This window comes from Globicephala melas, chromosome 5, assembly GCF_963455315.2.
Source record: "Globicephala melas chromosome 5, mGloMel1.2, whole genome shotgun sequence".
NCBI lineage: Eukaryota > Metazoa > Chordata > Mammalia > Artiodactyla > Delphinidae > Globicephala > Globicephala melas.
In genome coordinates, this window is record NC_083318.1 from 22011118 (window position 1) to 22036210 (window position 25093).

A 25093-nucleotide genomic window follows, 5' to 3' on the forward strand; every position below is an offset into this window, starting at 1 on the left:
GCGTGGAATATTTCATATATTCCTCATAACAACCCCATGAAGTAGGCACTTTTAAGATCCCTATTTTCCAGATGAGGACAGTGACACTTAAAGAGGGTAAGTAACTTCCGCAAGGGTAGAAAGCTAAAAAGTGCTAGAGTGGGGGGAGTTGAACTCAGGCAGTCTCATATCAGGGTTCTTAATCAAATACATATGACACTGTACTTGGAATGCAATTGTTTTGAAAAAATATCTTTTCAAAAAAAGATTTGAATCCAAGCAAACTAAATGGAATGAGATGTTAGAAATTTTGGAAAGGGTCATTGAAATCTTAATTTTGGATTAATTGATACTGGCATCTTGCCATTTGTCACAAGCACAGGTAGGCACCAGTGAGTAGGGAATACATCACATGAGATGTACTCCCTCTCTCTGAAGATGAGACACCGGGCACCCTGCATTCAGGTCAGCTGAAAAGTTCAGAGGAGCGGGGGGCCTTTCTCCGCTTGACATGAACTATCTTTAATGTCAATTAGATGTTGACTTATCCACATAGCTTGTTAATGAAGCAGCTTAGTGAGCTTCCTTGTGAAACTGTCCAGTAACCAATTTAGCTGCCAGGAAACACTTGACATTTAAAATAAGGAAAGGTCATCTGAGGTTTACCTAGGACAAAGAAGTGAATTCTAAAGCAATGCAAATAGCCCTAGAAGCCAAAGAAGTTGAATGTGATATACGTTTTGAAGTTCAAACTGTTTCATACCATAAACCTTATAAGCTAAAAAATTCTCTTGGCTGAAATCCTGCTTACACATACACAGTAGAGAATCTCCAGCTGACAAATGTTATTTCAACTCCTTCGACTCCTTTCTCTCTAAACACACATGATCAGTAAATATTCATCACAAACATATACTTTATCATACGCAGATTCTAATAAAAGCCAACAGGAATAAATGGCATTTCTTTTGACTTATAAATCACTGATTAGAACTTCTACAAAGCAGAGGTCCATGAAAGGGCACATGAATAGAAGAAAGCACCAGGCATCTGCCAGTTTTCCATTTGCTCAGGTTAAAATATTTGGAGTGATTGTTGACTCCTCCCCATCTCTTACACTCCACACCTGAACTGTCAGCTTTAAAATACATCCAGCATCTGACTATTTCTTACCATCTCCATTGGTACCATCCTGGGCTAACCCACCATACTCTTTTGCCTGGATTATTGCTATAGTCTCCTAATTAGTTTCCCCAGTTCACCCTTGCTCCTTTAGTCTAGCCTCAATACGGCAGCCATATTGAGAATCCTGTTGAAACCTAAGTCAGATTATGTCACTTAGTCCTCTGTTTAAAACTCTGTCATCGCTTCTCATTTCACAACAGGAAACAAAATTCTTCCACTGACCCACAAGGCCCTACAAAATCTGCTGGTTTCACCCCTCCTTATACCTCTGATTTCATCTCCTCCTGTTCTCTCCCTACCACTTTGCTCCAGCTACGCTGGCCTCTTTGCTATCCTTTGAACAGATCAGGTACCCTCATGCCTCAGGACCTTTATACTCACTGATCCTCTGCCTGGAACACAGTACTCCAGATATTAGGGTGATCCTACTTCATTTCCTTCAGGCCTTACTCAGATATCTTATGATCACTATTTGGCTATTCTCAATCTCTCTCTCTCTTCCCCCCAACCCCAAGATTCCCTATCCTCCTTCCCTGCTTTACTTCTCCCCTTAGGCTTATGCCTATCTAACATAATGAATGTTTATTTAATTATTTCGTTTATCTGCTTCTCCCCACTAGAATTTAGCTCCATCTAAAGTAGGGGTTAAAAAATAAAAAAATAAAAAAAAATAAAGTAGGGGTTATTCCAATCCAACAATGGGCAGAAGACCTAAATAGGCATTTCTCCAAAGAAGACATACAGATGGCCAAGAAGCACATGAAAAGCCACTCAACATCACTAATTATTAGAGAAATGCAAATCAAAACTACAATGAGGTATCACCTCACACCAGTCAGAATGGGCATCATCAGGAAATCTACAAACAACAAATGCTGGAGAGGGTGTGGAGAAAAGGGAGCCCTCTTGCACTGTTGGTGGGAATGTCAATTGATACAGCCACTATGGAGAACAGTATGGAGGTTCCTCAAAAAACTAAAAATAGAATTACCATATGACCCAGCAATCCCACTACTAGGCATATACCCAGAGAAAACCATAATTCTAAAAGACACATGCACCCCAATATTCATTGCAGCACTATTTACAGTAGCCAGGTCATGGAAGCAACCTAAATGCCCATCGACAGACGAATGGATGAAGAAGATGTGGTACATATATACAATGGAATATTACTCAGACATATAAAGGAACAAAATTGGGTCATTTGTAGAGATGTGGATGAATCTAGAGACTCATACAGAGTGAAGTAAGTCAGAAAGAGAAAAACAAATATCGTGTATTAACACATATATGTGGAATCTAGAAAAATGGTACAGATGAACCGGTTTGCAGGGCAGAAATTGAGACAGATGTAGAGAACAAACGTATGGACACCAAGGATGAATTGGGAGATTGGGATTGACCTGTATACACTGATGTGTATAAAATTGATGACTAATAAGAACCGGCTGTATAAAAAAATAAATAAAATTAAATTTACAAAAATAAAGTAGGGGTTATTGTTTTATTCATTAAGACATCCCTTGACCTAGAATGGTGCCTGCCAAGTAGATGTTTAGTAAGTATTTGTGAAATGAATGAATAATAATTTCTTTATCAGACTGCCATAATCAGGAAATTCAGTTATCTTCACCAAACTTTTTGGTCCTGTCCCAAGATGTAGCCCTTCTCACATGTCATTTACATGTGATGAGGAACTCACACAAATAGACCCATCCCACCACCCCCAATACATGCACACCAATATGAACATCAAGACATGTTTGGCAAGACAGATAGGATTAATCAATGTTTATGAAAAATCAGATTTTCTAAACAGGTAAAAGATTGTAACATGCTTCAAATAAATGATTTGCATTTAGGTCAGTGGAAGTGTAAGGGTTTTAAACTGCTTTGCTTCCCCAAATGAGAAAAGTCTTAGAAAAATGATTCATGAATCCTAAAGACAGCCCAAAATCTACTTGTAAGATTTAAAAATAAAGACCAAAGAAGAAAAAGGTAATGGAAATTGGGATGGGTTAGAGTTGGAGAAGAGAAAGCTGAAAGCTAATTTACCGCTTATCGTGAGATTGCAAGCAGGTGTAGGAAATGGCAGTTTCTACTATCTGATCTCTTGGGGCAATTCCAGCTCTAAAGAGTTTTCTATTACAATTTTTCTGACAATGGAAGCAGGTCAACATTGGAAGGAAGTTCTCCATAGAGATATAGAATTCCATTACCTAGAGATCTTTAAGTATAGGACAAATGCTCCCTTGATGTAATTTAGATACAATTAAGTAGTCAGGGGGATAGTAGAATTTTAAGGTCATTTTTGTTCTAGTCTCTTAATAAGACAGTCTCTATCACATATTCCCTGCCTTCTCAAGTGAACCTTAAATCTTCCTGGTGGAAGAAGTGGAGTTTTGGGAAATTCTGTTGTAGCTGTCTCTTATCTAAAAAATGGAGGTGTCCATTTTTTTAAACCGAAATCAGCAATATTATTCTGCTTACCAAGAATAGTGCAGATAACCGGACTAATAAGTTGTACTATTGAATAGAAAAGTAGCCAAGTAACCATACATTGCTTAAATAGTTCCATGAATGCAATAAACATACTTAGACATCAAAATAAGAGATAATGTCTTGTAGCTAGAGCTTCTCATCTTGGCTTTGCCATTAACCATTTATCTTAATTCATCTTAGATTAACTATCAGATTAAATTTTTGGTTCTAAAACAATAAACTTTAAAAAATTTTTATTTTAGGTTTGAAGGCAATCCCTTTGTGAGAGAGGCTGAGAGTTATAACTGACAATAGAAGCCAGCATGTTATAATGGAAAGAATGTGAATTTGGACATCACACTGACCTGGGAGTCCTGCCTTTGCCTCTTTTTACCCATATGATTCAACCTCTCCCAGCCTTACTTTCCTTGGTTGTAAAATGGTAAGAATGCTCGCTACTGTTTCAAGATTATGGGTAGAGTAGAGATTGTGTTTATAAATCAAATGCCACGTAGCACAACAGATTATTCTTGTTATTGTGAGAAGAGTCTGTGAGGCCTTAAAAGGTGTCAGAGACCTGGCAGAACCTTTTGTTCAAGAGGCAACTGCATAGGCAGGCTCCTGCCCTAGGATAAAAATAGGAGGGAGCTGCCTTTGAAGTGGCATTAGCACCGCACGCCTCAGATATTGCTGTGCCAGCCACTGACTCCCTCCCACCAGAACGCCGGCAGCAGGGCTGGCCAGAAACATCGCCACTGACCTCATCTCTCTGCTAGCTCTGGGTGGGCCAAAGTATAGACTTCTGGATCTTTTTTAACCTTCTGTTATAGAAGAATAAAAATAACCACATTAATTTAAGGTCATGAAGACTGATGTTAGGCAGGAATCTACACTTATACTTCTGTGGTCCCTTTCATCTTAGAAGCAATGATAACAATAACTAAAGTGTACAGAATTTTTACTATGTACTAGTCACAGTTTTAAGCATTTTATCTATTAACTCATTTAATCCCCCCAACAATCCCCAATTTCTGAAAATATATAATCCCCAATTTCTGCAAATAAGGAAACTGAGGCATAGAAATTAGGTGATTTACCTGAAGTTACACAGCTCATTTTTGTAAAGGGAAATTGAGGAATTAAGGCCATAGATAATAAAATTTTATCTGAGTAATGTGTTTTAAGGCATTATATATGTTAGTGGAAAAAAATTACTACAGCAGCAATTTTTACCCTCTCATTTTCCTCTATCCTCAGAAAAGAAGTATGTCACTCTCAAAATTATAATCTGTGAAAATACTCCTATTAATATAGACTGTATTATATTTAAGTAGCTGGAATTGCCATTTTAATTTTTTATAATTCTTGGGGAAAAGCCTTACTTAAGTGCATTTTTATAAAAGTCTAATTCAGTTTGAACATAAAAATAAAATCTTTTAAACACATTTCAAAATATTTTCTGAAAAGAAGTTTTCTCTCCTCAGAAGATTTAAACAGTAAAAGTTATATAGATTTCGCACTATTGAAAAGAATGAATAATAGCAAAAGTTCAGCTCTCATCAGTTTCTATAGAGAATTTCACAATAAATAAAGGATGCTGATCCTGTATGAAATAAGTGAATTTTTACCTTGTAGAAGGTTTTGTAGAGAAAAATTATCAGTGCCTGGCATATAGAGAGCACTTCATAAAAGAGAGTCATGTGTATTAGTATAAAATTAATACTTATACTATATCCCTAATTAGAATTATATTTATGATAAATTATAAAACCCATTTAAGGGTTTCCCTAGTGGCGCAGTGGTTGGGAGCCGCATGCCAGTGCGGGGGACACGGGTTCGAGACCTGGTCCGGGAGGATCCCACATGCCGCGGAGCAACTGAGCCCGCAGGCCACAGCTGCTGGGGCCCGCGCACCTGGAGCCAGTGCTCTGCAGCAGGAGGGGCCACCGCAGTGAGAGGCCCGTGCACCGCAGCGGGGAGCGGCCCCCACTCGCTGCAGCTGGAGGGGGCCCGTGCGCAGCAGCGGGGACCCAACGCAGCCAAAAATAAAATAAATTAATTTTAAAAAAACATTTAAAATGGTTTAACTATGTGAATATAGCTTTAGCTGTCCATAATATTCTAAACACCTTCTTTCCTGAAACAAATCCAGGCAACCATCTCCTCCCTCCCTCATTCACAAAAAGAAAAGTTACCATGAATGTGCATTTGTCCCTAGAAGGAAAGTAGGGATAAGAGATATTTTTTATAGCTTATGTGCCTGCTATTTGAAGTGGAGCTAATATCCCTTAAGCAAACTCATTTCCCAACTAGAATGGCTTTCTCAGAGGAAAATTTTATCAGTTAAGGTATTAAGAACAATTCTTAAGACATGTGTGGGTGCTATAGAACAACCTTGCTCGGGCCCTCTGCATGATAACATTCTCCAAATTTCCTACAGGCAGCTTTTTAGGCAATCCTACTGTTACAATTCCTTATAACATTTTTAAAAAACGGGAAATCCAAGCTGGTTAATGGTAGCGACAGACACATCAACAACTACACAACACGTGACATTATTTCATAAGGATGCAGAGGATACAGCATGAAGAAAACAACGTACTTGATCTTTGTAACTGTTCTTCTATCCATTACGTTTTTAAGCTTATTAAATAGATCCTTTGATTCATATCCTGGGCCTTGGGGAAAATGTTTAACCTACTGTTCTTGGAAAGTTTAAGATTTTTTTTCAATATTTATACTGTGTTAGTTTCTGTTGTACAATAAAGTGAATCAGCCATATGCATACATATGTCCCCATATCCCCTCCCTCTTTAGCCTCCCTCCCATCCTCCCTATCCCACCCCTCTAGGTCATTGCAGAGCACCGAGCTGATCTCCCTGTGCTATACTGCTGCTTCCCACTAGCTATCTATTTTACATGTGGTAGTGTATATATGTTGATGCTACTCTCAACTCGCCCCAGCTTCCCCCTCCCACCCCATGTCCTTGAGTCCATTCTCTATGTCTACATCTTTATTCCTGCCAGAGAGAAAAACAAATACCATACGCTAATGCATATATAGGAATCTAAAAAAAAAAAAAAAAAGTGGTACAGAAGTTTAAGATTTAGTGCCAAATCATATTTATGTTTCCTTTGTCAAAAACATGGCTCCAGAGTGATGTTTAAAATTAGGAATAATAAAAATATAACTCTTCATCTGGGAAATCACCAACTTGTTTCCTTAAGTGCAGAATAGATAAAAATTTTGCTTAATTGCCTTACCATATCTCTCTGGAACAAATGGTACATTTTATTTAATGATAACTTTCTAGTTTGAGGGAATTTACACAATAATTTCATATATGTCAGTTCATTTTAGAGACACAAGAACGCCATAAAGTAAGTGGGAATTTCAAGTGAATGGTGGTTTTTCAAATGAAGAGATAAAAGACCACTAAGGGGGGCTTCCCTGGTGACGCAGTGGTTAAGAATCCGCCTGCCAATTCAGGGGACAAGGGTTCAAGCCCTAGTCCAGGAAGATCCCACATTCCATGGAGCAATTAAGCCCGTGCGCCACAACTACTGATCCTGCCCTCTAGAGCCCACGAGCCACAACTACTGAGTCTGCGCATCACAACTACTGAAGCCCACGTGCCCTAGAGCACGTGCTCTGCAACAGGAGAAGCCACCGCAATGAGAAGCCCGCGCACCGCAACAGAGTGGCCCCCACTAGCCGCAACTAGAGAAAGCCCATGCACAGCAACGAAGACCGAAAACTATCCAAAAATAAACAACTAAAAAAAAAAGACCACTAAGGGGTAAAATAGATTAAAGCAGAGTGTACAGTGATAGTCCTGATGGTGTGCTTTTCAAATGCAAATGGGAAATATGGAAACATCTTTTATCAGAAGTGCCCCAGGTACATTTCTTCAAAATTAGGAAGCATTTACTTTACTTGAAGATACTAATCCCAGGTATAAATGTAGTTCCATTAATGGTTCAAGGGGATGTCTCCTAAGGTATTAGGATGCTTGTCTACTTATCAAACTTTCAAAATTAGAAAGCAAATTTTTTTTTTTTTTTTTTGCTGTACGTGGGCCTCTCACTGTTGTGGCCTCTCCCATTGCGGAGCACAGGCTCCGGACGTGCAGGCTCAGTGGCCATGGCTCACGGGCCTAGCCGCTCTGCTGCATGTGGGATCTTCCCAGACCAGGGCACGAACCCGTGTCCCCTGCATCGGCAGGCGGACTCTCAATTATGCGCCACCAGGGAACCCCTAGAGAGCAAATATTTAATTTTGCCCTTGACATTAGTTATTACAGCTTTTCCTATTGGCATAGCTTTCTTAATGCACTTATAAAATGGCAGTATGTAATTATCTAGACATAATATTGCATATTAATACTACAGCAAATTTTTCTATGTGGGCCACTCATTTATTCAAAAGATCTCATTCCTTATTATTTCCCTGACCACTCCTCATTACCAAGTTCGCCTTCATTTTGATATGATGTTAGGTAGCTATTGACTATCCACTTGCTAAACAATTGTTTCACATTCAGTATTGATTCATACAAATGCATAGACGAATTAACAAAAGCCTTATGAACTAACTAACACTTCATCAACCCTCTAAGCCACTTTGGTTGTATAGTCTTAGCCTAATATAAAAGGTAAATTCTTCTGGAGGTATTAACATGTTTAGGCCATCATAAATATACATTTGAGATTGAGAGAAGAGAAGAGATCCTTCAGTAAGATGTATGTTTGAAGTTCTTAAGCAACTATCCATTAAAGAAAAGAAAAATGCTGGGGAAGGGATGGAAAAAAAATGTCCAGAGCTTATCTGTTTGTAAAAAGATTCCTTACTTATACCAGTCAAAAAGTTCCTATCAAATCTGTTTTGATCTGTTTTGCAAATATTATGAGACACTTTCTGATAGTGATATTCAGATTTTCCAGTTGATGGTTGTTTTCCCATTCCATTCTTGTCCTTATTCTTGCGTCTCTCAATATTGGTAAATCTAATGGGGATAAGTCCCTTTTAAAATATAATTAATAGGTCAGCGATGATTGACCACCTGGAATCACATATGCTAGTGACCTAGGCTAGAGCTTTTGTGTGTTTTAGCTGGGAGGAAATTTATCTCCCAATTCCTTCATTTAAAGAGCCTGAAGGAGGTGTGGGTAGGGGGAGCAATTCTTACAATTTCTCACTGTGGGTCAGATAGTCCCAGATGAAATCCAACTCTGATGTTACAACTAGTTGTCTAGACCAGTACATTTTTTGCAAAAAAAATGAAGTCTAGATGAGACAAAATGAAGTCTGACAATGCAATGCATCCCCATGATACACTGATAATTAAACATCTATGCACCATTCACAAAACAGGATATTCACTTTGCCCGTGGTTGACAGGGGTAGGTAGAATATCACAGAAGTTTGGAAAAAAAAAAAAAAAAGACAACAAAACAGAGGTTGAATAGTGAAAGCAAAGAAGGTAAATACTAAATGGTTCTTTGTAAAAAAGTGCTTTTTGTATGAATGCATAATATGTTTGACGTAATTTCATAAAATGGAAAATGCATTTGCTCTTAAAATGCATTTTAAGAGCAAAGGATGGAGATCTAGTGATTCAGGTGAAATGATAAGCAAAGAATAGCAGAAGTTCTGCTTTACAGAATTGCAAGCCCTTTTCTTACTTTACTCCAGTGTGCCTAATGGCTGCCCTAGGACTAGAGGTGTCTCTGAGTTTCAGAATGCTCTCCATTCTCAGGAAGTATCTGCGTGTGTCGAGAATAGACAGGAGGAATTATAGTCACACTTTACAGACACTGGAACCAAAGCAAATCTTCTGGTCAGGGCTTCAAGGAAAGAAAGATTATTCTCTAACCTCCTAAGCTCTGCTTTTTGTCTCATTAGAAAAATGATGTCTTTAAGATTTTTTCTTCAAATATTCTGGAATTAAAGTGGTAAGGAACAAACAAATTTTGTCTTGTCGTGTTTTAAACTGACCTTGGTTTTTAAAAAGCATTGAACTGCATCAAAATACTCACAACACTTAAAACCCAAATGTTTTTAAGGAGCTATTTATATAGAGAATTATAAAATCTTAGAGATGGAAGGCATTTTAGAGATCCTGCAATCAAGCTTCCATGAGGTATAGGAGTTCCTTTTATAACACCCCTGATAGGCATTGCAATGGAAAAAGCACAGGCTATGAAAACAGATAGACTTGGATTCAGCTGGTGAGTCTGCCACCTTGCTGGCTGGGTGACTTTGGGCAATTTTCTTAAGCTCTCTGAGCTTCAATTTCCTTATCAATTAAAAAAAAATGAAGATAATTTCCACCAAATAAGGTCATTGTGAAAATTAAATACATGGATTAAGACCCTTAACACATTTTATATGTCTAACACATATGTTAGTTAGTTCCTTCTCCATTCCTTCCCCACAAGTTTTTGAAGTTTTCTTAAGTTAAACTGAAATTTACTGTTTTGTAACTTCCATTCACTAGTCCTGTTTTTCTTTTTCACAATGGAGACCTTTACTCTCTCATCCATACCAAAATTCCTCAAATATCCAGCTCTCCTACCTCCTTTTTAGTCTTTTCTCCTCCCACTGGTAAATGTACAAGCATATATCTCATGTTACAGAACTTCCAGACACATCACCATCCTTTTTGTTTTAGAAATAAACTTTAGTGCGTCAAAGGCCTGAAAACAATACTCCTGTTAGGATCAAAGCTGCTACTCATTGGGCCTACCTGTCCCTTTGTTCTGTTCACTCTTCTAATGTTTAAGCAGCCTCTTGACTGACTGCATTTTGTCAATCCAGCACACAATCTGATTGTCTTAATGTTAAGGTTAAACAAAAATATTGGGATCTTTCCCTGTGATCCATAAAGTGCACAAACTTCTTTTTAGTTTTGGAGATTTTACAATCATACTTGTTTCCATTTTAAAAAGCTAATTAGCATTCAAAGTGCTTCAAAATTCTCCTTTAGTCTAGATCCCAAAATAAGAATGTTTTGATTACTGCCAGAGAGATTTCAGTTATTAGTAAGAACATTTTTGATTGGAGATAAGAGACTCTACTGCCCTACGGCCAAGGGAAGTCATACAATCCCTTTGCCCAGAGATAAGAAAAATCAGCCAGGGAACTTTGTACAGTCGCTTCTCTAGATGATAAAATTGTATCATTCTATTCCTAGAAATATTTATTCTCAGACTTGATTAGAAGCAGGGGGTTAGATAAAATCACATCTCAAGGCCCTCTTTATTCTTCTATTTAAAAAACAAATTTAAAAGACTGTTCAAAGCAAATTATTTGCAACACACTTTAGAATGGTTGCCTGTGAAGCACTCTCTGAGCGGGAGGAGAGTTTGCTGCCACCTCCTGGGCTCTTAGAATAAAGCTGTCAAGATCAGCACTTCAGGGCCTGTTCCCTTCAGACAAGGCATCAAGAGCATTTGAACTCAGGTGCCGTTTACAAGTCTGGCTGTCCCGGACTGAATGAACTAGAAAACTATTGATGGGTTTTAAAGAATAAAGTTGATTTCAGTGTTTTGTGTGTCAGAAAACTGGTTTTCAAAGTGAGGTTCACAGCCCATTACCATCAGAATCACCTGGGGTATATGTTACAAAAACAAATCCTGGGCCCCATCCAGGGGCTACTAAAATCATAATTTCCCTGGGGCGAGGGGAATCTTAATTTTTCCCTGGGAACAAAAGTTGGAAAACTGCATATTAGAATACTGTGAAGTCAAAAAAATAATAATAATACTGTGAAGGCAATAGTTTGCTCACACTAAAACACTGGATATAAAGGAAATAGTTGGTGAACTGAAGTGAAAAACTAAAATTAAAAGTTCTAAGAGATATATTTTGTTTTGCTCTTAATTTCAATAATACCACCTGAAATGAATTGTGACATTTTGCTGGACATTTCATAATGTAGAATTCAAAATCTATTTAGCCCATATTGAGTTTATATGAAGGATTATAAGTGGCACCATCTGATAAGCATTAACAAGTAGTCCAGTGGGCCAGACCATCAATAAATTCTGAGTGTGATTAAAACAAGACAGAAACTTCCAACTGTGAAAGGGTTGGTATGATACTTTAAGTTATCATTTTATTTATATCAGTCCAGCCAATTCCTTAGTGATTTTTAGCTCTAGAGGATGGTTTTGTGAATACTTCTTTATCAAACTGAGATATGCTAGCAGAAAAAAGAACTAATGCCATGTAAGAAAGAAACCTAGTTGTTTTTTACTTTTTAAGAAAAAGTGTAATTAAACGCCACAAAAGGAAAACTTAACTAAGTCAATTTAACTGTATTTGAAACTAAAGCAATTTTAGATTGAGACGAAGTTTTCAGAATCTCATCTTGTTGTGATTTTTCTCTCTTCAAGATCGTCCTAACTTCTGCTTCTGACTCAGAAGAATTCTAGAAGTACCAGAAAACCCACAAAAATTCCCTGTGTTTGAAAGGCAGCTGGAATTTTAAGTTCCTCCCTACATCAGTCATTCAGCTTCTGAGAATTGTTTTTCATCACTTGCGCTGTGAGCTGGGAGTTTGCTCTGTTCAGACCGAGGTTTCACTCTTTCTGGTTTTGGAAACTGATCACGCTTCTCAGGCAAGGGGATCAATTACTCTAAAAAGACCAGGTTGCTGACCCTTCATCCTGGGACAGTGTTGAGGAGGAGGGATAAGAACAGCTGCCTGCTGCATCGTCAGAGGCCAGCCAGGTTCTCTCAGAGCCCCAACTGTTGCAGGCCTGAATTGGGGTAGCTTCGGGGATTGGGTTGCCAACTGTTCCACTTTCTGTGTGATAGGCCTAGTTAAGCTTCAACTGTCCTACTAGAACCTTGCTCAGGATACCAGCTATTCTATTTTGAGAATATATTTCATTTACAAGCATTTTCCCTAAGAATTCTCTCTATATTGCTAAATACACCACACTTATTTTCTTTAATATTGGTACTTTGAATTTATCACAGTCCCTTTATAGTGAGTCTCAAAGCTGATATTAAGTTTCTTTTTTAAAAAATACTGTACCAGTCTTTTTGAATCCTGGTCTCATCTTTGTATACCACTACAACAATGCTAGTACAATAGATGAAGACAAAAGAGAAAAAAATTGACCAATAGGCTGAATACAGAGAAATATAGAAAAATAAAACTTCAGTAAAAGGAAAACAGTAGAGAAGAAACAAAGCTGTCTCAGTAAAAGACTCCTGGGGATATATTATTCTTCATGTCAATATGAGATTTATACAGACACTGCTGCCGCTTTTTCTATTTTAGTTCTCTTAGAGCCCTTAAACTGGGATTCAGATTAACAGAGAAAACAAAAGAACTTTTTAAATCATTGTGTGTGTTTCCCTCCTTGGTAGTTTATGAAATAGTAGCTATTGTTTATTGAGTGCCCTTTATAAGAATATTAAAAGCTAACATATGTTGAATGCTTTCTATGCACCAGGCACTGTTTTATACCCACTGCACATATTGGTTTGTTTAATCTTCACCAATCGTGAGGTACACCTATTATTTTCTCCATTACATAGCAGAGGGTACTGAGACACAGAGAGGCTGAATCGTTTGCCTAATGTCTCCCAACAAGCAAGAGGCAGCCTGGGATTCAGCTACAGGCATTTTGGCCCAAGTCCACACGCTTACCCACTACAAAATATTGTCTCTGTATACTTGGTGTTTATGTGCATTATCTCACGTAATCATAGGTGAATTTCATTTAAAAAATGGTTACCTTATGCTTCCCCTAAATCAAATCATTGCTTTAATTTATTTATTTTTTAATTTAAATATTTGCAGGAACATTTTTCTGCATTATTGTTACTAAAATTTGAGGAATTTCTCATCACTATTCTTTTTTTCCTTAATTTACCTGGTGTAAATTAGCACAGCTGTAGTAATATATGATGGCTTGAAGTGGGTGTTTGAGGAATTTAGTCAAACACATCATGGGTATTCACTCAATGGAACTAGCAAAATGTTAGACTTCCCCCTACCATTTGAGTTATAAGCAAATAGGCTGGTAGAAATAAAAACGACACCTTTCTCCCTCCCCTTGTACCTGTTCACAAGTGTCTATCATTTGGGTCTACCAAACTCTAAGAAGTTTTTTCAACATTTCTTTCTTTGATTTGGAAGGTATAAAGTAACTTTTGAGTTATTCCTGAGACAAGTATAGCTCATCACCTCTGATGGGCAATTCCTTTCATATGTGACCTTTGTCTTGTGATCAAGTGAGGTAATGTAGCCTTGTGATTAGAGAATAGCTCTGGAGTCTGACTGTTGGGTCTTGAGTCTTAGCCTCATCACTTTAGACAAGTTTCTTAACTTTTCTTTACTGTATTTTCTCATCTGTAAAGTAGAATAATAATAGTACCTTCTTCATACACTAGTCATTTTGTGACGACTAAAAAAGTTAAAATTTGTTGTCTTTAGAATGGCACCTAGCATATAGTAAGTCCTCGTAATTATCACTGTATTAGTGGATCTATGGTTTTAAATTAAGGCAGTAAAGATCTGCAAATATAATGAGGGTTTTTTACAATTAACTCAGAAGTTCACATCTTCTCTCCTTGAAGTTAGTGACGAGAATGTTCATACCCACATTTAGAATCCATTACAGTAGTTCTTTAGGAGATGTTTCCAAAATGACAATGAGACATAGTTTAAAGCAAACAGAACAAAACAAAAAACTACTGGAAAAAACATAAGGTATAAAAATGTCCTCTCTGGGAACTTTTCAACAGAAATACCTGTTGAGAAACCTTCCATTGAGAACATTGCAGCAGGAAGGGTTTGCTGCCTCATCCATATCCAGGATGAATGCTAGCTCAGCCAGGAGACACTTCATGGAACTCTAAGATTCCAGTGACGACTGCTTTTTTGATATATTTTGAAACACTGAAAACTGTGATTCTCTCAGCATTATTCTGTGTAGACTTATTCCTGTTGAAATGTCTCAAGTTATTATTGGTTTAGTAGCAAACCAAGCTGGGTGCTGATTCACTATGATAAGCAAGTTCCCTGAATTACTTTTAGTGGGAAAGGCATGAAGCCAAGGGGAGTACTTCCTTTTATGTAGAGCCTTTGATTTTGCTTTATTTTTTTTTAATGACATTCCTCACCGCTCCCAGCCCATGAATATCACCTTTTCACCCTGATATAAGTGAAAGAATTTTGGGAACTCATACAAAATCACTGTCAAATCCATCATTTCTACTTATAAAACAGATGCTTATTTTTCAGAGACTGGTTTTCACTTCCAACATATTATCATAGCATCTGATTTTATGAGCAATCTTATGATAGTAGGGTCCTTTCTAATGTCTCTCAAGTGGTCAAAGCCATCCATTAAGCATATGTAGAGTAGGCTCTTGGTGGATGGTTTGCTGAACACATAATTAACAGGTCTCAGGGAGTGGGATTCTGGGGTCTAATGAGACTATGGAAATCTTGTGGTACTGAAGGGAGAGCCTGGACTTGGATGTCAGATAAGTATGTAAGTCCAACCCCAGCCCACTACTTTATAAGCTTAGTGATTGCTGGACAAGTTGGTTAGCCTCTCTGGGCTTCAGATACCTTGTCTACGAAATGGAAATAATAATAATACCTTCATGTTCAGGGTAATTCTGAGGAGTAAATGAGATCACAGTGTAATTGGTTAAGGGTGTAGGTCCAGACCAAATCCAGGGTCCACTACTTAACGCTATGTGATCTTGGGCAAGATATTCAGCCTCTTTGTGCCTCAGAATCCCATCTATAATCTATACACTGAGGATTATGATGGTACCTATCTCATAAGGACTACTGATTAAAAAAGATAATCTATGGTGGTTGCCAGAGGGGTGGAGGTGTGGGTGGGCAAAATGGGTGAAGGTGGTTAAAGGTACAAACTTGAGGTTATCAGAAATAAGTTCTGGGGATGTAATGTACAGCATGGTGACTATAGTTAACAATACTGTATTGTATATTTGAAAGTTGCTAAGAGAGTAGATCTTAAAAGTTCTTATCACAAGAAAAAGAAATTTGTAACTATGTGTGATGTTAATTAGATCTATTGTGATGATCAATTTGCAGTATATACTAGTATCAAATCATTATTGTACACCTGAAACTAATGTGATGTTATATGTCAATTATATATCCATTTAAAAAAAAAAAAAGAATCTATGAAGATACTTGGCACAATTCAGGGCCCAGAGTTTGTGCTCAGTTAGTGTTAGTTATTGTTATAATTTATGTAAAGTATTAACATTGTTCCTGGCTTTTAGTAGAAACTTAATACATCAACCCCCCCACCCTACCTTCTGTCTTTTTCTTAGACCTCATGAGCTTGTTTAAATGGCTGCCACAGCTTCCATCCCCACCCATGTCATCCTAACTGAGACCGTAATCTTGACTCAGGGCCTTTGGGTGTTCTTGAAAACAGATCATTCCACTAAATAAAGATACCAAAGAGCCTCCCTGACTTCTAAAATGTCTCCTGAAGAACAAAAAAAAAACACTTTTGCTTTTTGATATTTACTTGCAAGAAGAAAAAATTTCTCAGTTTATACCTAAAATGTGCATTTCTTTTCAACTTAGAGCTAATTGCAAGTCTATGTTTGTTTGTTTGTTTTCCATGAACAACCATTAATAATTATCAAGGAGCTCAAGAAGTAGGGGCTGTGAAAGCAGGATTCCTCCATGGTATATTGGAATGTTATTATTTTAAATACTATTATTATTATCAGGTAGAGGAAGAAGGGTAGGCTGGAAAGTAGGTCCTTGTAATTATTTTTATTAGGACCCTGAATGTATATCTTACCAGTCATAACACACACATAATTTAGAAAAACATGTCAAGAATGAGGTGTAAACAGAGATACACGTGAGGAACTTTACATTTAGAACCAAAAAATGAAAATTTAAGAAATTCTGTGTATCAATAACAAACAATTATTTAAACTATAGGACCCTGTAGAAGTCTAACTTTTTTTTGTACTTGAGAAATACTTTATTAGCTGGCATAGTTCTGATAAAATCAGGAATCTGACAGGATTTGATATTTTAAAATTAAATTTCTCTTCACTCAATTGCTTCTGAGTAGTGAGGTCTATGATTTCCAAGTGCCAAATGGTAATTTAGTGTACAAATATACATACCATAGAAACATTAAATTTTTTTTTTTTAATTTAAGAAATTGGCTGTACCTGATAACATCAAGGAAAGAATAGTCTGATTTGGGGGCTCCTGGTTTTTATTGGTCTGATGCTCCACAGGATGGCCTGTAATTTTTTTCCTTTTTTTAAACTCAGACTGGCCTCTTTTAGCAATTTTGCCTGGTGTTTGGGTCCTGTGGGAATTTACTAGCTTGCTTTATGGCCTTTGGCCAATCCTGGTGGGAAGTCTAGAGAAGAATTCATTTCTGCTTTTTCCCAGAATACTTGTTGACAAACTCAGCGGCACTGAAGTGTTACACGAGTCTTTGGGTCCCCCAGAGTCCAGTGATACGGGGATATGAGACCAGCAAGGGTCAGTGCTTCTGGGAATATAATGTTGGCTCTTAGAATTTACATATTTTTCTCATGAACTTTTAACAATTTTTAAAACAAACTCAACAACTGTGATTTTAGGAGGGAATGAGAACACAGCCCACTGCTTCCCTCTGGAAGCATTTTAAGCGTTTAGCTTTTCAGAAAACAATCACTTCTTTTTGATGATCATGACTTCAAATACCCTTCCTGCCAGGCCAGTGATGACTCATAAAATAGCAATGGATTTCAGGAATTCACTCTCTGAATTTGGGTGCTTGCAGGTTCTCAAATTTGCAACTGGATGAAATGATACACAGCAAGGGACTTCTGTTTGAAAGATTAAATCCAAACTCAGACACTAACAGCCATGTGTCTTGTGCTCTCAAGAAACGTCTGTGAAAGTGCTGCATTCTGAATGTTTGATATGCCTGTCAGCAGCAAAGAGCCTTCAAAATTTTTTAAGCTAGTAACTGTAAACAAAACAATGGCCCCACATCACTTAGTCCACTCCCTTTAAATGCAGATTATTTGTTCTTGACATCTCAGATGTGACTCTTGTGGCCAGGCTAGAATTCAACTGTGTGATAATACTCAGTTGCCCTATGAAACCCACTTTTTGAAAGGGGTCAGCACTATCTAGAAGAGTTAAAGAATCCTGGCTTACTCTCAAGAACTACTGTAACTCAGTCAGTTTTCCTGTGGTTAAAATGAGTTGCTTCTTGTGAAGATTAAATGAGGTACATGTAATCATTAACAATCGTGCTAGATATATTTTGAAGTACAAAATTTTACATGTTCCAGAATGACAGCCCCAATGTGTCTTATAAAACATATTCCTAAAAATGTATGCTTTATACTATCAATGAATAGTCAAAATGCAGAAACTGTGTGATTTTCCTCTCTCAAAGCAGAATGTGTTTATTATTGAAATGTTAGAAATAAGACTGTAACTGTTCTAAGATCAAAGCGGCAGTGCTCAGATTCTCAATCTTACCAGTTCTGTGATTCAATCTGCCCTCCTATAAGACTGAGAGGAATATGTATACTTACATTTACATAGCACCTTTCTTCCTAGTATATCTAGTGTTGTTCACATTCACTATGGCACAACATTCCAGGAAGAGAGGTTTGAGACATCACTAAGGGGACACTGGTAGAAAGAAATTTGCATAAGGTCCTGCAGTAAGTGAGTGACTGTGATTACATTTTATTTTATATTCCAATGCCTGTTAACCATGCAGTGGATTCCTTAGGATAATGTATATAAGGCACCTATCATAACGCAAGCACTCAGTAAATGATCATTGCTATTGTGTTGACGATAACAACTGGACTTCATGGGTGGGGTGCTGTACCTAGAAATTAAGCTAACAAAGGACAAAGATAAAGGCAAGGTCCTAAACTAAACAAAAACTGCCTCCCCATACCCTCAAACTAGCCAAGCAACCAATCCGAATATCTGCCACCACAACAAAGCCAACACCCCAAATTCAAAGGGTGCCCAGTGGGAGGGAAGCTGAGGTCATGAGTCCTAAGTCTCCCACCTGCTGCACTGACATCATTTCCAGAACTCCAACCTGAAAGGTGGTACACCCAGCTTATTCTGCTTGCAAGCTCCCACGGGGCTCCCCGGCTGGGGAGAAGAGGCAAATAAATCCCTCCTTCTCCAGGGAGCTAGCTCAGTCCTTCTCCCTCCCAGCCCCCATCTCTCAGGGTGAGGTTAGACTCTGCTGTGGATACAATTTTGGAGGATTCCCATGCCTTTTCCACAATTTGGGACTGTATGGTTCCAGATGAGATCTGTGCTACCAGCTCCCAGTCGAAGCTGTGGATGCTTTTAGTGCATGCCTGACATGCTTCTTAGAAGCTTTTTGGGAACCCCATGACGTCTCAGTCATGTTAGTTGTGTCTTTAGTCATCAGCTCCAAACAGTGGCTCTGATAAGATGGCCACCTGTCCAACAGGAAATGGACCCCAAACACTTCTCATTCCTATATACCACAAACCACTGGACAACTGTAAATACTTGTGGGTCATTACCATTCTAGGCTACTGTTGAACCAGTGATCTCAAATTGACTACTTTGTGTTCCATTTTCTTCCCTCTAATTCATGCCGTTCTTTAAATGCTATGTTAAGAATGCAAAGTTACAAAAACGATCTCCTTTCCTGCCTCACCTTAAGATGCCTTTTTTGGTTGTTCTATTAGAAAAGAATGCAAAACGCACAGCATTCAACAGACTTCCTTTGCAAAGAACAAGTAATACAAACAATAGCCTTATATAATGGATAGATTGCTTTTTCCTTTATCCTGTATGAATCTTCCTAATTGATTTCCCAAAAAGGCAAATAAGAGGCCAAGCTACATCCTGTGGTTCTAACCTCTACATAAATTGCCACCAAAAGCAATGGAAGATTTTCCAGAGAAAAAGCAGAAGAATAAGCCCCATTGTTCTGTAGCTGACTTAATTCTCCTCTGTGTTATGTCATACAAATACCTACAACTTGCAGTTTTACAATGTACAGAGAAATGGAAATGTTCACAGAAAAGAAATTCAGATGTTTGGGAAGCAATATAAGAGAAATATCAGAGAAATGACTTAGGTCAGAACAGCTCATACAGGGAAGTATTTTTTTTTTAATACATTGAACAGATTAAAGAAGAAAGTAATATTTTAATAGGGTAGTGAAAATATAGCAGATTGACAGTGACAGCAGAAAAAGAACAGGAATACAGATATTTTCAGAGGATTAAAATGGTACCATGTACCCTCACACCAGGCAAGCTTTTATGAGAGGTCTCTAGACATGTCTCTTGTATCGAGTAGATGGTTTTCCTTGGAGCTGTCAAAAATGCTTTGTGGGGCTTCCCTGGTGGCGCAGTGGCTGAGAGTCCGCCTGCTGATGCAGGGGACACGGGTTCGTGCCCCGGTCCGGGATGATCCCACATGCCGCGGAGCGGCTGGGCCCGTGAGCCATGGCCGCTGAGCCTGCGCATCCAGAGCCTGTGCTCCGCAACGGGAGAGGCCACAACAGTGAGAGGCCTGCGTACCGCAAAAAAAAAAAAAATTGCTTTGTGGTTCTCTACATTAATTCATGTTGAATATTTTCCATGGTTGGTCGGACTTGGACTTAAAATAGATATGAGAAAGTTCTTCAGGTTTACTGTCAGTAACATTATTAACTTCAGAGCCAGCTGGATGATGGCATGGCATATGACCAATCCAAATTTAAAGGTAACCTTGTCTGAATCCTCCTGGTCCATCAAATATAAATAATAAAGTGAAGGTGCAGGAATAGAATTGCAAGGAACAGTGGGAGAAGCAGTCGTCAGAAAGCAAAACAAACACAAGAAAAAAAAATCTGTGACGTCACTCAGAAATGATGCTAATAATTGTGAGTTCTCACCCTACGGCCTCCACACACATGGGATTACTTGTGCTTCACAATCAGCCCCTGGAATCAGTAACCCTTCATGCCCCAATCATGGGATTTCCCAAAGGAAAACAATAGCCATATGTACCTTTAGCTGCAGCCTGCTCAGCTTTTTATATGTTACTCCATTTTACTGTACTCTACCACTTGCCTCAGCGAGGAAAACAAACTTATGCCTTCATGGGCAATTGGAGATGTACTCAATTTCTTAGGTAACTGGGGAGAGAGGATGGGAATCAATCTCTAAGGATAATTATCCTTCTTACCCATCCAGTTTACTTTAAAGAAGTCTTCTGAAATGAGCTAATATATGTAAAACATCTGGCAAGGAGCCTGGTACATAATAAGTACTCTGTAATTATTAATCCCCTCTTTCTTACCTACCTTACTAAACTATGTACATTCCAACAGTCCCCAAGGTACCTTCTCTGCAACATCAAACAGGTGGCTGAGGCTGACAGACCAGAGCTGATCCCTGTCCTCGATAAATTTCTTATCCTTTAATACTAGTAATAGAGATAAAGCACTACTTAAAAAGGAAATGTCAGTCAATACATGCTATGTTTTCACTACATTTGAACCTTTTCACTGTAGGAACACAGCTGTTATGTTACATAAAGACTGTGTCCTAATGTTGATAACACTGATCACTGTTTTTTTGTGGCTAAAGCATAAACCCTAAGGATCTGCTTACTTAATATAATGGCCCATGTCTATTTAGGGGTGCTCCCAGACTTTTTAAGTGTGCAAAGAAGATAAATATGTTTTAAGTCAATCTGAGTTAGATTTTTGACTCATTAAAAATATTCTCCTTGGACCCAGATTGGGAGGTGACATCTGAAATTAAATTAAGTTGAGGACTTGCTAGGCATTCTCAGGGACTCAAGTAACACTGCAAACAATTCGTTTCAAGCAAAGTGGACACTCAGCTTCAGCTACAAGATTACTCTTCCGCAACAGATGGTTTCCACACCTGAACTGTGACACCACTTTTCTTTGCTGAGAACTTCGGCCTTGGTGCCACAAAGTAAGATGTCGAGGCTGATTCTTGCTTTGGAGAGGTGGGAATGGCCACGGGCACTGGGGAGGCGCTTACTGGTGAGGTGGCCTCGGCAAAGAAGGAAGGCTGAGAGCTATAGGCTGGCACTGAGTACACAGACGAGGCCTGCACATTAGTGGGCGAGCCAGCATTCACTGGCCGAGGAGGAATAGCTTGCTTCATGGCTGGCAGTGAACTGACCTTGACTGATGACTTTGCAGGGAGGCCATCCTTTGCATCTGGAGGTTGGAAAGTAAACAAGGATGCATTTAACTGATAAGGTTGGTGCTTCATGACATCCAAAGCATTAAGGGGTTTCTTGCCCTTTTTCTTGCTTGATTTGGAGGCCTGTGGGGCTGATGGCTGGGACTTGACAGCAGCCAGTGGGTACGAGGGGGAGTGGATGGGATTGTAGGCCACAGGAGGAGGTGCTCGGACATTGGAGGAGTACTTCCAGCCGGCCGGGAGAGATGGAGTGGGAGACTGAGCACGGGCAGCATGGGCTTGCACGGTGTCTGAATCTACCACGTACTTTTTCATCCTCGACTGCCTTTTAGCAAAGAGCTGGGCTCCTTTCCCACTCATTCCTGGAAGCTCATTGGATGGTCCCATTGCGCCAGTATGAGCAGTGTTTACCGTTGGTGTGGGAGCTGATGGTTTGGGAGTGTAGTTCAGACTGGCTACCGATGCTTGTGGTCCTTTGAAGGGACCAGCCAGGCTCAGAGCACTAGCAGGCCGGGCAGTAGGGTAAGAAGGCTGCGCTATTTTGATGGAGGAAACAACGGTGCCATGTGATGGGTTGGATGTGGGGAAGGCAGGAGGTTGGGCTGGAGCCACTCCTGGCGACCAGACTGGAGAAACTGGAGTTACTGGTTGGGAGGATGAGGACTTGACAGAAGGCTTTGGAGCGACAGGAGGTGGGGTCTTTTGTTTTGCAGTGGGGCTTTGCATGAAATTACAAGCCTCTGCTCCTAAACTGAGGTAGTCTTCTTCTGGTCCGGAATCTCCTCCTGCCCCAGTGCCCTTTTTGCCTTCCGAATTTTGAAGAAGTGACAAGAGTTCAGGATTTGGGCTTACTTTGGGCTCTTTAAAAGTGAACATGGGTTTTGTCGTGCTTCTCCTTTTGGCCTCCTGCAATATTCCTGTTCTTTTTGCTGGCACCGCGATCCTTTCATCCCGGGAAGCTATTTGTTCAGATGAATCGTAAAAGGCTGGCTGGGACCATGGGCCAGGCTGGGGCCACGGAGGGAGCTGTGCTGGGCCAGCTGTCGGACTTGACACTGCTCTGGAGAAGGTTTCAGGTGGGGGTGTGACTGCAGAATAAGGTGGAGGCGCAGGAAAGTCAGCAATGGGACTGGTCATGTTTCGCGTTGGAGAGAATGGGGTTGCTGGCTGGTTCACGGACCCCGGGAAGGGTTTGGCCGTTCTATTCATAGGGATCATCCTCTGAGCCTCTGCTGTCTCGGACAACCCAGTGAAGCCATTCTGTTGGGGCACATGGCCAAGGCCATGGCTCACCTCGATGTAGCTTTTGCTCGCAGATCTCTGCACTCTCACCGATTCTTCTTCCTTCCTTTGGTAAGATATCATGGTTCTCAGGCCATCCATCTGGGCAGCATCTGGTTCTCTGCTTGGCATTCCACTCACCCTCTCCTCCTCTTTTTGGGCTGTGATCTGATCCATTCTCTCCCTCCTCTTAGCAAACATGAGGGCCCCCTTGCCTGTGGTGTCTGGCAACATCTCCATCTTGTCCCCTCTGCTCAGTTTCTTTTCAATGTCCACTAGTCCAGAATCCCAGTCAAAGTTCACAACTTGTGTGTTGTCGTCAGTGTCAGACAACAACTCTTCCTCCACCTCGGATTCGCTTGCACCCAGAAATGCTACTTCACATGTATCCTCTTTGTCGCCTTCTTCCTCCTCCTCCTCTGCCTCTCGATCAAGTTCACCAGTCCCGTAACTGACTAGGGTGTATTTCCTGGCCCTCCGACGGCGCTTCTTAAACATCAACACCCCCTTGGAGTTGGGGTTGGGGGCATCTGTCAGAAGGAGCGCAATGCTTTTGCATTTAGATTTTGCTTCTTTCACCTGCTTTTCTGATAGGCTTTCACTCCTCCTGAGCCCTAGGGAAAATACAAAAATTATACTGAGTTGGCGAGTTCAAGGAAGACTCCATGGCAACCCAGAAATCAACTCTCCCGGGGGAAAATGAATGCAGAAAAAACATGTTTACAGTTGGGTACTGAATTTTGAAACAATCCAACTCATTTCTCTTTCTTATTTCTTTCAAAATGTATACTTCTGTAATGATATACATGATGGTATAATACAGATATAATTTGTATATATATAATATGCCATTTCATTTTTTCCTGTAAATACTTTTTATATATGTTGGTTAGAATATATGTTTCATAATTTGTTTCTGTATGGCTCCTTACACTTTAACAATAAACACTGGAAAATAAATGTCAGTTAGTCGGATGTAATTAAAATTACAAAGGAAAGAATTTAAGGACATAATATTTTCTGAAAACAAGTTAGGACATACCTTGAATTTCCATATTTAAAAAATAAAATGTTGATATAAAACATTTCCAAGCATTTTTAAAAAGTGGGAGGGGGAAACAAGAAAATATTGTTTACCTAAATGTTTCAATGTAATAAGTTTAAATATTTAAGTTTTCTGTTTCTTTTTTTTTTACTTTGCCATTCTCCCAAAGTCTTTGCATTCACAGCTACTAAATTAATATAAAGTCAAAAAACTGAATGAATAATAATTGAAGGTACCGAATCAATAATTAATAATAATTCAGAATACAAGATTATTGTGAATACATTTAAGAAATTTTAGCTACAAAGTTGTCTAGATAAATTTGTTTGTAAATGTATTACCATCTTGGAAATATAATACTACTTTAGTTGCAGCAAGAATAAGTGTAAATCTTGGGGAAATTTTTAAATTATATTACTAGTGACCCTTATAACTGTGGGTAAAAACTGATGCGGAAATTAAGTCATGTAAAATGAGAACTTGACAGTTTTAAAATAACAAAAAGCTATATTTCAATTTTTAATTTTATTATTATTGTTATAAAAAATAAATTGGTGGCAAATTAATTTATAGTACCAGCTAATTATAATCATGTGTTCCATGATAAATGAGCATGGTTCACAAATAATTTTTGAGTTCCTCAAAATAGTTAAATGGAAATTTCAGAAAATCTTTTTGAATATTTTTTTGATTGGAAATCAGCTCTATTTTTCACTGGAAAAAATCAGACTTAATGGTTACTTTTTCAAAAATAAAATAGAATCAGAATAGTTTTATAACAAAATTACAGATATTCACTGGTAATCAAATTTTATTTAGAGAATATAGTAAAAAGTGTGGTCATTCCTAAATGTAATTCCTTTTTTGACTAGTGTTATACAACT

The 25093-nt window shown here is 38.8% G+C and overlaps 1 protein-coding gene and 1 long non-coding RNA gene across 4 annotated transcripts in view; one reads left to right on the forward strand and one right to left on the reverse strand.

The window, feature by feature from the left end:
• LOC115857176 (uncharacterized) overlaps nt 1-25093 on the forward strand; it is a 190033-nt gene that overhangs the window by 121633 nt on the left and 43307 nt on the right. The gene's annotated exons all lie outside the window — the stretch shown is intronic.
• The window catches only part of SYNPO2 (synaptopodin 2), a 172367-nt gene that overhangs the window by 8813 nt on the left and 138461 nt on the right, over nt 1-25093 (reverse strand). The window contains exon 4 of one of the 3 annotated variants that reach the window (XM_060298991.2): nt 21593-23778. The exons of 1 other annotated variant lie outside the window; for it this stretch is intronic. In XM_060298991.2, coding sequence (XP_060154974.1) covers nt 21593-23778 — 2186 coding nt within the window. Of the gene's footprint in view, nt 1-16550; nt 23779-25093 lie in introns of those variants that run through there. One more of the 3 variants, XM_030863966.3, reaches the window with a different exon arrangement.